General features: G+C 43.6%; 1 protein-coding gene across 2 annotated transcripts in view; it reads right to left on the bottom strand.

Annotated features, from left to right (window-relative positions):
* Positions 1 to 12839, bottom strand: part of LOC139559711 (CUGBP Elav-like family member 5) — a 41417-nt gene extending 28578 nt beyond the window's left edge. The window contains exons 1-2 of one of the 2 annotated variants that reach the window (XM_071375942.1): positions 12406 to 12839; positions 11347 to 11429 (exon numbers count right to left, since the gene is read on the bottom strand). In XM_071375942.1, the coding sequence (XP_071232043.1) occupies positions 11347 to 11429; positions 12406 to 12763 (441 nt within the window). In that variant the 5' untranslated portion in view covers positions 12764 to 12839. The remainder of the gene's footprint in view (positions 1 to 11346; positions 11430 to 12405) is intronic. The other variant, XM_071375943.1, reaches the window with a different exon arrangement.
* Positions 12840 to 13460: the final 621 nt, after the last annotated feature.

The following is a 13460-nucleotide window of genomic DNA, read 5'->3' as shown; positions in this document are numbered from 1 at the left end:
TTACATAACACAGCACACTACCCCTCCACCCTTCCATAACACAGCTCACTACCCTCCACCCTTCCATAACACAGCTCACTACCCCTCCACCCTTCCATAACATAGCTCACTACCCCTCCACCCTTCCATAACACAGCTCACTACCCCTCCACCCTTCCATACCACAGCACACTACCCCTCCACCCTTCCATAACACAGCTCACTACCCCTCCACCCTTACATAACACAGCACACTACCCCTCCACCCTTCCATACCACAGCACACTACCCCTCCACCCTTACACAACACAGCACACTAACCCTCCACCCTTACATAACACAGCTCACTACCCCTCCACCCTTCCATAACACAGCACACTACCCCTCCACCCTTACATAACACAGCACACTAACCCTCCACCCTTACATAACACAGCTCACTACCCCTCCACCCTTCCATAACACAGCACACTAACCCTCCACCCTTCCATAACACAGCACACTACCCCTCCACCCTTCCATAACACAGCACACTACCCCTCCACCCTTCCATACCACAGCACACTACCCCTCCACCCTTCCATAACACAGCTCACTACCCCTCCACCCTTCCATAACACAGCTCACTACCCCTCCACCCTTCCATACCACAGCACACTACCCCTCCACCCTTCCATACCACAGCACACTACCCCTCCACCCTTCCATAACACAGCACACTACCCCCCCACCCTTCCATAACACAGCACACTACCCCTCCACCCTTCCATAACACAGCTCACTACCCTTCCACCCTTCCATAACACAGCACACTACCCCTCCACCCTTACATAACACAGCACACTACCCCTCCACCCTTACATAACACAGCACACTCCACCTCCACCCTTCCATAACATAGCTCACTACCCCTCCACCCTTCCATAACATAGCTCACTACCCCTCCACCCTTCCATAACACAGCTCACTACCCCTCCACCCTTACATAACACAGCACACTACCCCTCCACCCTTCCATACCACAGCACACTACCCCTCCACCCTTCCATAACACAGCACACTACCCCTTCACTAGAGCCATATAAAATCAGTTATATTTTTTGCCTGATTCCGTTTACTTTTTCCCCAAATTCCGTTTTCTCTGTTTTGTTAATCCAGGTTTCAATTTTAATTTCTGTTTCAGTCTTTCGCCCTCAAAATCACACTTTATTACTAGAAGAAGAAAAAACATTTGATCTATAATAAATAAAATAATTATATCTTAATTAATGTCTGGATTCGGTGATTCCGACCGGGATTTTATACGGCCCTACAAATGGAAACAGCGGTTGTAAAACCGTACATACAGACACCGCAAGAGTTTGGGTGGCACCTTCATTGGTGAGGACGGGCTCACGGTAATGGTAAGAGTGTTATAGGTGGAATGATATCAAAAGCATCAAACACATTCCATTTACCCCGTTCCAGACATTATGAGCCGTCCTCCCCTCAGCAGCCTCCACTGGTAGACACACACACATCACACACATTACACCGTACAGACACACAGCACAGCCCTTAGATACCAGCTAGCCTCAGGTTACGACACACACATGAACGCACACACACACTTTGTATTGTCTTCTATGTGTTGACTCCCAAAAAGGGTAGCTGTTGCTAACTAAAACAAATGGGAAACCATGCAAGTAAAGAAACCTGGAATTTAACATATTTCTGCATCCCAGGCTGCATGTAGTAGCAGTTTGTTTAACTGTGAGCAGCCTATTGCAAACACAGTTGTTGTGAGGCTGATCTACAGCCCTTTGGGGACTTAATATTTCTGGTTTAACTTGGTTAAATAATAGATGTGGGCTGACTCTTCCAGCGAAGGATCTGCTGCTGCTGCCGGACTTCGGGGAGTGTTCTCCTAGCGAGATAAAACGCTCTCACAGGAAGATATAGAGTACATTAATACACAAGCTCTCTGAGGAAGACTAAACATGCCTGTGTGTAAGTGTGTCCTACTATGACGTCTTCATGTGTGCTTGGAAAGCACCTCTCTCTACTAGGAAACATGGACTAGATAAATAATGTGTTGCATCTCAGAACGCACTGTAGCAATTAAAACCAATGAAGACAGGCAGTGTAGACAGCCATATACTGCAGTTGGACACAGTCAGAGGGAGAAAGAAGGATGAGAAAGAGAGGCAGAGGGGAGTGACAGAAAGAAAGAGTAAGAGAGAAACAGAGTGGAGGGCCAAACATGTGAGATAATGACTCAGTGACAGAGAAGGTCATGGTCATCAACCTGAGGGAAGAGTGACTCTGTCACCACACGCACAAACACACACACACAAACAAATCTGGTGCAAAATATAAGTAGTGTATTTGACTTGAGACTGGAGTTTGGACATACAGTACCAGTCAAAAGTTTGGACACACCTGCTCATTCAATGGGTTTTCAATATTTTTACTATTTTCTACATTGTAGAATAGTTTTTTTCAATTGTTTAAGCACAATTTTGAAAACAGGGCCCGGTTTGTCAAAACACTACACACAATTAGCACAACCCTACACCAAAGTAGCACAGCACTTCAGATCATTTGCAAAATGGAACACTTTTGTCAAAACTATACACGACTTCATAAAAATAATATTTTGTTACCATACGAAACACACACATTTCATATGACTTCAATCTTTTTGAACCAGTTACACACTGCTGTTGCTACCCTAACACACTTTTAGCAAGTCTAATTGTCAGTGATTAGAGTACTGTAAATGAAGTACACAGAGAAAGTGCAACTATACAAACACTACACAAGACCAATGCTGCAGACTGAGGAAAATATCATTTATTTCTCTCCATATACCCAAATCAGTCAACATGTCAACATGGAGAATCACAACAAAACATGTCCCAGTTTTCATGCTACTACAGTAGTGTGCATAACACTGTTAGCTCAGCAAACAGACAAACGTAAAATACTGTATCCAGTACAGGTTACAATTACAGTAAATTACAACAAACAAAAAATAATCTAAAATAAACTGACAATATTGTACAGGAAATACTACAGTAAACATACTATACATTATCTCTTCGCCTAGCTGGATCTGGCCAGAGAATTTCATCAACATCACAAGCAATATCGTCATTAGCAAGACAACGCGGGAAGAACCGGCTTGAATGTCGAATCCATCCTTGCACAGCTGCGGCGTCGACTTGGTCACAGGCGTCCTCCATGGCCTGAATGAGGGGTACCTGAACCTGGGGCTGGAGATCGTAAACCTTCCACCGCCATGCAGAGAAAAACTCTTCGATAGGGTTTAGAAACAGAGAGTATGGTGGAAGGTATAGTACTGTCAACTGTGGATGGTGTTGAAACCAGTTCTGGACCAAAGCAGAGCGGTGGAATGACACATTGTCCCAGATGACCGTGTATTGCATCTGGTGCATTTCACTACCTGCTGTGACGATGTGGTGCAATCGGTCCAAAAATGTGAGAATGTGAGGTGTGTTGTAAGGGCCCATTTTGGCATGACGGAGGACAACCCCATGCTGTGAAATGGCAGCGCAAAGGGTGATGTTACCCCCATGTTGCCCTGGGACATTGATTATAGCCCTGTGGCCAATGATATTTCTGCCTCTCCTTCTTGCTTTTGTGAGGTTGAACCCTGCCTCATCAATATATATGAATTCATGCAGGATTTCCTCAGCATCCATCTGCAAAACTCCCTGAAATACAGTGAAAGACGTGATTGTGTAGTTCAGGATAGGTCTAGTATACAGTCAATGTAAAAAAGTCATGTGTGCAGTATGCAACATCACAGTGCTAAAGTGAACAATACAAACCTCCACATACTCATGCCGCAGCCGTTTGACCCTCTGAATTCCGCTCAAAAGGCACTCGATAAAGTTGTTTCATTTGAACCTGATGTCTTCTCAGGATGCGTGCCAGTGTTGACTGAGAGACCTGATGGACATTATTGAAAATGGCCTGGTCACCGATAATGTTGGCTTGTAGTTCTGAGCCTGATAGCATTATTGGCCTAAACCATGTTAATTATCTCTCTCTCTTGTTCTTGCGTGAATATGGGCCCCCTTCCTCCTTGTCGTTCCCGACCCTCAATCCTATGTAGAGAATAATACATGTAACTTACTGTACAATGTCACAGGAAGGGGCATCACAAGTGCTGATATGGTGCATACAATAAGCGGCTGATTACTGTAACTGTAGACAGATCTTCTTTTACCTGTTTTCCTGTCGAAAAGTCCTTATGACAGATGCCACTGTATATCTGCTAAGATTTGGCTGAACTCTCAGTCCAGCCTCCCTCAGCGTCAATCCGTGGTTCACAACATGGTCCACTAGTGTTGCACGAATGTCATTTGATAAGTTTGGTCCTCTTCTTCTTTGTGCACGTTCTCCTCCTGCTTCAGGTCTTCCTCGACCTCTGACTCAGCCTCTGCCTCTGCCTCTGCCTCTGCCTCTGCCTCTGCCTCTGCCTCTGCCTCTGCCTCCTTCTCCTCCTCCTCCTCCTCTGTGTACTCCTCCTCTCACCCTCACTCTTCTTCTGACTCCTTCCATTTTGGTTGAAGGCAGGTGAATCTACCTGCTGCATTTTTATAGTGCTTAAACCTGATTGGTGTGTCTACAATTTAGCAATCATGTGTTTGTGCACCTGATGGCTGTGTTTAACAGATTGGCTCATAGGTGTGGTAATTTGACAGTCAGTGCTTTGGAATTGCAAGGAAGTGACATCATGATATACTTCTGTGTCTGATGTATACAAGTGTGTTTAGTGTTTTGCAAATCACTGTGTGTAATGTTTTGACAATTTGTTTACAGTTGTGCAAATCTAGCCTTGTGTTTTGCTCCTTGAGTGTAAGGTTTTGCTAATTGTGGGAAAAGTTACATTTTAGTGCGTAAGCAATCGTAAAAAACTGTAAAGTCATCAAAACTATGAAATAACACATAAGGAATCATATAGTAACCAAAAAAGTGTTAAACAAATCAAAATATATTTTATATTTGAGATTTTTCAAAGTAGCCCCCCTTTGCCTTGAAGACAGCTTTGCACACTCTTAGCATTCTCTCAACCAGCTTCATGAGGAATGATTTTCCAACCGTGTTGAAGGAGTTCCCACATATGCTGAGCAGTTTTTGGCTGCTTTTCCTTCACTCTGTCGTTCAACTCATCCCAAACCATCTCAATTGGGTTGAGGTCATGTGATTGTGGAGGCCATTTTATCTGATGCAGCACCCTCACCCTCCTTCTTGGTTAAAGCTCCCTTACACAGCCTGGAGGTGTGTTTTGGGTCATTGTCCTGTTGAAAAACAAATGATAGTCCCACTAAGCGCAAACCAGATGGGATGGCGTATCACTGCAGAATGCTGTGGAAGCCGTGCTTGTTAAGTGTGCCTTGAATTCTAAATAAATCCCTGACAGTGTTACCAGCAAAGCAGCCCCACACCATCACACCTCCTCCTCCATGCTTCACTGTGGGAACCACACATGCAGAGATCATCCGTTCACCTACTCTGCGTCTCACAAAGACACAGCAGTTGGAACCAAAAATCTCACATTTTGACTCATCAGAACAAAGGGCAGATTTCCACCGGTCTAATGTCCATTGCTCATGTTTCTTGGCCCAAGAAGGTCTCTTCTTCTTATTAGTGTCCTTTTGTCGTGGTTTCTTTGCAGCAATTTGACCATGAAGGCCTGATTCATACAGTCTCCTCTGAACAGTTGATGTTGAGATGTTTTTGTTACTTGAACTCTGTGAAGCATTTATTTGGGCTGCAATCTGAGGTGTAGTTAACTCTAAAAAACTGATCCTCTGCAGCAGAGGTAACTCTGGGTTCCTATTCCTGTGGCGGTCCTCATGAGAGCCAGTTTCATCATTGCGCTTGATGGTTTTTGCGACTGCACTTGAAGAAACTTGACATTTTACGGATTGACTGACCTTCATGTCTTAAAGTAATGATGGACTGTTGTTTCTCTTTGCTTATTTGAGCTGTTATTGACATAATATGGACTTGGTCTTTTACCAAATATGACTTTATCTGTATACCACCCCTACCTTGTCACAACACAACTGATTGGCTCAAACACATTAAGAAGGAAAGAAATACCACAAATTAACTTTTAACAAGGCACACCTATTAATTGAATTGCATTCCAGGTGACTACCTCATGAAGCTGGTTGAGAGAATGCCAAGAGTGTGCAAAGCTGTCATCAGGGCAACGGGTGGCTACTTTGAAGAATCTCAAATATAAAATATATTTTGTTTAACACTTTTTTGGTTACCACATGATTCTATGTGTTATTTCATAGTTTTGATATCTTCACTATGATTCTACAATGTAGAAAATAGTAAGCATAAAGAAAAACCCTTGAATGAGTAGGTGTGTCCAAACTTTTGACTGGTACTGTACATATACAATGTTGTGCACTTATCATGAATTTACTGTGCTGTAAAAGCGCAGAGTAAGAGAGGGGTTCTGAGGTAGAACCCATTAACACACACACACACACACACACACACACACACACACACACACACACACACACACACACACACACACACACACACACACACACACACACACACACACACACACACACACACACACACACACACACACACACACACACACACACACACACACACACACACACACAGAGTATATCCCTGTGTCATCACCTGTGTCTTCTGAGAATGATTCCGTCAGAGTAAGGATCACCATGTGGAACAACACTACAACACTATCTAATCTGTTTCTGTGCACTGGACTAATGAGAGCACAAGTTGCAAGGGGAGCGTAAATCACAATGGTACCGCTCATCGGGCTCTACTATAGCCTAGTGGCCTGGCTCAGGTTGTGAATCCATCAATGTGAGGCAGAAATGTCACGGCCAAGCGCATAATAGATTGTAAACAATGTATCAACAATACACAAGCATTCGCTAAGACACAGACATAGAATTTCTGGTGGCACATTGTTCATATGAATCTGTGTGTACTGTATGTGTGTGTTTGTGTGTCTGTGCATGTGTGTGCGTTAATCTTCATACAAAACCTTATCCGCTGTTTTGAGGAGGCTCTTTGAAATGATACCTCCCCTCGTCTATCTATGCCATAAAATAAAAATCTCTTTAAAAAAACTTCCCCGTGCCTTTTCATTGGCGAAACATGGACGTCAATCGTCACACTAAGTACTTGTTTTAATGGCAGTCTGTCTGTCTAACCTACACCGCACCAAATCTATTATTAAGCCTAATTAATTTTGCATTACAACATCGCAGATGAATAATAGATCAGAAGTGAGGGATAAGAGAGAGAGGGGAGGGGGAGAGGGAGAGACATGCAGAGAGACATGCAGCTGCACAGTGCAAGCAGCCAATTATTTCTGATGAAGCTGTCACTCCTCCAGTAAAAGGAGAGAAGGGTGAGAAAGAAAGAGAGGGATGTGAGAGGAAGGGAAACGGCAATTAGAGACGAGTGAAAACCTCCTCTGCGCGCACGCACACACACACACACACACACACACACACACACACACACACACACACACACACACACACACACACACACACACACACACACACACACACACACACACACACACACACACACACACACACACACACACACACACACACACACACACACACACACACACACACACACACACACACACAAACACGAAAGAGAGAGCTAGGATTCAAAAGAAAGAGTGGGGTGAGAAATAACTAGATAAACCATTAGAGGGAGGGAGAGAGACAGTGAGAGAGAGAACGAGAGAGACAGGGAGAGAAAGATATAGTAAGACAGAAAGAGAGAGGAAGAGACAGAGAGACAGGCAGACAGAGAGAGTGAGAGACAGGGGAAAGAGAGAGCGACAGGGGGAGAGGAGAGTGGCTTTAATATGGGTTAGTAGGCATGAGAAGAGCAAGCTGTTATTTTCCATTTCACACTGCTTTGGGGGGTTGGCCCTGTTATAGTATTTTATTCGACACATTCGAACTTCCCATCTTGTATGTAGGCTAAATGTCTGAAACTCAGTGAGTGAGTAAGTGAGTCTGTGAATCCCTAACCACACCCTTGCCCCTACCAACTCGCTCGGAGTGCCCTCCATTGTCAAGTGTTTCTGACGAAACTCCGAGGTTGACTTCCAGAGAGGGGAAATGGGATCAATAAACCCATCAACTTCGGGACACACTCCTGACTTGAAAGATTCACTTTTAAATAATAAAACAAGCACACAATTCAAATGAACAAATCCCCCTTGCAGTTTTACCATATATAGTCACAGTTAGACATTTAATTTGGGAGATGTTTTATCTGTTACATGTGTCAAGTCTCGAAATCAGACATAAATAAATGCACGTGGAATATAATAAGGCACGCCTCCATTCTTTTGTATAAAATTGCGCAAATTCCTAACATATCGCAGTGCGCGTCGAGATAGCGCTTCTCTCTAAAGCCTGATGCCTTGCTGGCTCAGTCGAAGTGGCTATCTGAGGGTCTAATTAGCCCCTACACCCTCAATAATTTTTACTCCCTGTGCTATGGGACACTTGTGCAACTGGCAGAGGCGTGTGTGAACGCAAATGGGGGGCCGAGGGGCAAGGGGAAGGGGTGAATAAGGATTCAGCCACAGAGTGGGCTGTCTCTCTGTCTCCTTCCTTTGCTTCTCCACCTCCCTCTCCCTCCCGCTCTATCTCACTATGGATCGATTTCAGTGTATTTGAATTCTTTAATTTAGAATGTGTATTAGGATATAGAATTTGAACATTGTATTTTTTAATTTGTAATGCACAATTTTTATCACTTAATTCATAAATTAAACTTGGATTTCATAATATGAAACTGAATTGAATGAATATTACATTCAGTTTTCAAATTTGAAATATTCAGTTTCAATATGGTATATATTGCATTCATTGTCCTCCGTGTATCACGTTTACAAACTATAATTTCAAGTTCATCAAAGTTTCATATACTGTATTCAACTTCTCAGATGCATTCAGATTCAGTTTTCAAATTCAGTTCTCTAAATTGAAATTCAAAACCAGAAAAAAAAGATTTTTTTTTTATTGAGAACAGAGAGAATCAAACTCTCTAAACAGAAGCTTATGGCGGTTTCTGAATCCAATGTGGCATGCTGAATATATTTTCCCATTTAAGTGCAACAGAGGTGGTTTAGTGATCCATGCACGGGATGAGCAACCTTGCCTGAGACCGGAAGACGTATTAGTTTGACTGTTGGGGTTCTAACCCAGGTCTCCCGTGTGCCAGACAATGCAACTTTTCAAGTCTCAGACAAGTTACTCGTCACGCGAGCATGGTCACCAAACGACTTGTGTTACACTTTACCCCCATTTGACCTCCTTGAAAATATTTATCCAAGTCAGAGGACCCAATGCCTAGGCTTTAGTTCAGCTAGTTAACATAGGGGCGGAAGGTAGCCTAGCGGTTAAGAGTGTTGGACCAGTAATTGAAAGGTCGCTGGTTCGACTCACCGACTAGGTGCAAAATCTGTTGTTGTGCCCTTGAGCAAGGCACTTAACCCTAATTGCTCCTGTAAGTTGATCTGCATAATAGTGTCTGCTAAATGACAACTATTTGAAAACAAAAATGAAAAGTCTTAATTCAGTCAGTCACGTTACCCTTATAATGACTACCCTTGCCAGTGTGTAGATACTGACTGTTTCTTGGAATTGATGGCTTTTACAGTTGTGGCTAGATGGAGTACAGCTACAGACAGAAGTGACTTTACCTAGCAGGTTAGGAGAACTAACACAGCAGGTTAGGAGAACTAACGCAGCAGGTTAGGCGAAACTAACGTAGCAGGTTAGGAGGGGGGGTGACAACGTGTCGTCCTTTACCTGAACTTATCCCTATGCTTTGTCTAAGTGGGCTAACACAGTCTTGTGACATGTAGGAGACCTAGTTCAAACCTTATAGAGGGCAAATTCATTTTTTTTGTGACACTCCCATCTAACATGTCCTGCGTGGCCTGTGAAATATTAGGAGAACCGAAGACAAGAGTCCATGTTCCAGAGAGTCTTGGCTTTCCTGAATAATAACTTATACCCAGCATGGTTCAAATGCTAGAGCCAAATTAATAGGAAGAAAATATATTCAACATGCCACATTGGCTTCAGAAACTGCTAGAAGCTTCTGTTTACCACAGTGAGAGTTTGATTCTATCTGTTCTCCTCTACTTTTCCTGGCTGGCAAAGTACCAGGATGTTGTCTCTGGTTTTGAATCTGAATTTAGAGAACTGAAATTGAAAACTGAATCTGAATTCATCTGAGAAGTTGAATATCAAAAGCGTTGATAAACTTGAAATTAAGGTTTTTAAATGTGATACACAGACATGAATGCAATATCTACCAAATTAATATATAAATGTTGACTTTGAATATTTAATTAAATTGATATTGAATTGTTAAACAGAATGTAATATTAATTCAATACAGTTTCAAATCATGAAATACAAGTTCAATTTATGAATTAAGTAATTCAATATGTGCATTACACATTTTAAAATTAAAAATTAAAAAATCTAGATCCTAATGCAAATTCAACATTTTGGAATTCAAATGCTCTCTGTATGTGTAGTGGGCTGGAAAGAAGAGGAGCAGAATTCGATTATTTTATGTAACGGAATGCTGCACTCTACACTGCTGCCACTTGGCATTGACCTACAATGAATCCAGACAAACAAACACACACACACACACACACACACACACACACACACACACACACACACACACACACACACACACACACACACACACACACACACACACACACACACACACACACACACACACACACACACACACACACACACACACACACACTCAGGCACATACATAAAAATGCAGGAACAACACACACACACAAACAACACGCACACCCATATCCCTCCTTTTCATCTCACTCCGTCTCTCTTTCCTTTCTGCCTCTCCCTTCAGATCTTGCTTTCTCGTCTGCTTTCTCTCTCTATCTGCCTCACTCTATGTCTGCTTTCTCTCTCTTTCTGTCTCTATCTGCCTCACTCCATGTCTGCTTTCTCTCTCTTTCTGTCTCTATCTGCCTCACTCTATGTCTGCTTTCTCTCTCTTTCTGTCTCTATCTGCCTCACTCTTCAGTTTCCCTTCTCTCGCGCTCTATGTCTCTCTCTCTCTCCCCCCCCCCTCTCTCACTCCTTTCTGTCTCTCTCTCACTCTCCCCTCTCTCATTCTCCCCAATCCTAAAGGAATTGGCAACTCTCCCCCAGATGTTTTTGGGGAAAAGCTTTTATACCATCTTTCATTCTGTACAAAACCCTGGCAGCATGAGGGTGGTGGAGTACTCACCCCAGGTAGGGTTTTCTGCTCATGCAATGCATTCTGGGCTTTGATGGCAGAATCTCGGGCACAGTAGGTGAGAAACGCACAACCTGTCAATCAAAACAGATCAACAAGGGTTAGTCACACACACACACACACACACACTTTTTTATTTATTTATTTTATTTAACCTTTATTTAACTATGCACCCTTGCTTGCAAACACACACTCTCTCTCTCTCTTTCTCTTTCTCTTTCTCTCTCTCTCTCTCTCTCTCTCTCTCTCTCTCTCTCTCTCTCTCTCTCTCTCTCTCTCTCTCTCTCTCACACACACACACACACACATGCTTGCTCACTCGCACACACTGGTATGTACACACACACACACACACACACACACACACACACACACACACACACACACACACACACACACACACACACACACACACACACACACACACACACACACACACACACACACACACACACACACACACACACTGGCACACACATGAAGGACACATAGCCTAACCTAATCCTATTGATCATGTATGTGTAGCCTACCAATGTGATGCAAAGACATGAACGTTTTTTTTTTTAAATACAGATTTTTTGAAAATAAACATTGAGATCCTTTTTGATTTTTTTGCCAAATATTCTAAATGTTTGTTTGCGTCACGACACACTGCGATGGCGAGAGGATAAACTGTAGGCTATGCGCGCACCTGGCGCAAAACTGTTAATTAAGATAGGTGTGTAGTAATTAGGGAAAGAAAAAAAGTGTTGGGATGCTACAGTAGCCCTTCTAGCAAAAAACTGTACCTGATATTTACCGAATATCCCACGTTATTCTACAAGTCACATGGGGTTTTTAGTAGGAGCCTACAAGGTGCATTCGCTAACACACTATTGCTAGAACAGACATCACAAGAGAGAATAGATGATGATGAGAGACACTATCTATCACAAAAAGGTACAAACATGGAATGACTATTGCGTTTCCTACAGATGATAATTACAGTAATTACAATGTAACGACCAACTGTAGCCTAAGAGGATGCGCAGACCCGACATAAAACGCTACCTTTATGCATGCCTGTGTATCGGTCCTTCAGAACAGACAGTTCGTGGATTTTCCCAAACTGTTCAAAGAGAGGTTTCAGGTCTTTTTCCTCGAGGTTCCGCGGAATCTGTCCAATGAAGAGCTTGATGGCGTCCTGGTCTTTCATGGCGCCGCAGTCCGTGTGCATGGAGACAGTTTCGGGTCCGTTCATGGGTTTCGGAACCGGGATGTGCGCGAGCTGATTCTGATGAGGGATAAGTAGGAGCGGCTGCTGTAGAAGCGGCTGCTGTAGAAGCAGGTTGACGGGGGCGGGATGAGTCGGCTGGGGATGATGCTGCTGCTGATCCCTTCTGCTTTCACTTTGCGTAAATCTGGCCATGCTGAGCGGGGAGCAGGTTGGAGGAGAGTGACAACACACACACTGAGACACACACACACACTCGTGCTGAGATGGAGAGAGGATGCACTCAGATGGAAAGGACACGGGCTTGAAGATAATCGTTGGTTCTTGAGCGACACCTCCAGGAGATGATGGTATACTGACTCAAGGATACATGTACACTACATGACCAAAGGTTTGTGGACACCTGCTCGTCGAACATCTCATTCCAAAATCATGGGCATTACTAGGGAGCTGGTCCCCCTTTGCTGCTATAACAGCCTCCACTCCTCTGGGGAGGTTTTTCCACTACATGTTGGAACATTGCTGCTGGGACTTGCTTCCATTCAGCCACAAGAGCATTAGTGAAATTGGGCACTGATGTTGGGTGATTAGGCCTGGCTCACAGTCGGCGTTCCAATTCATCCCAAAGTTGTTAGATGGGGTTGAGTTCAGGGCTCTGTGCAGGCCAGTCAAGTTCTTCCACACCAATCTCGACAACCATTTCTGTATGGACCGCGCCACTTGGGAGCCCAGGATTGTCGTGATGAAACAGGAAAGGGCCTTCCCCAAACTGCCACAAAGTTGGAAGCCCAGAATCATCTAGAAAGTCATCGTATACTGTAGCATTAAAATGTCCCTTCACTGGAACTAAGGGGCCTAGCCCATACCATGAAAAACAGCCGCAGACAATTAT

The sequence above is a fragment of the Salvelinus alpinus genome, chromosome 30 (assembly GCF_045679555.1).
Source record: "Salvelinus alpinus chromosome 30, SLU_Salpinus.1, whole genome shotgun sequence".
Lineage (NCBI taxonomy): Eukaryota > Metazoa > Chordata > Actinopteri > Salmoniformes > Salmonidae > Salvelinus > Salvelinus alpinus.
Note: the sequence above shows the minus strand (reverse complement) of the source record. Positions and strands in the feature narration are given on the sequence as shown.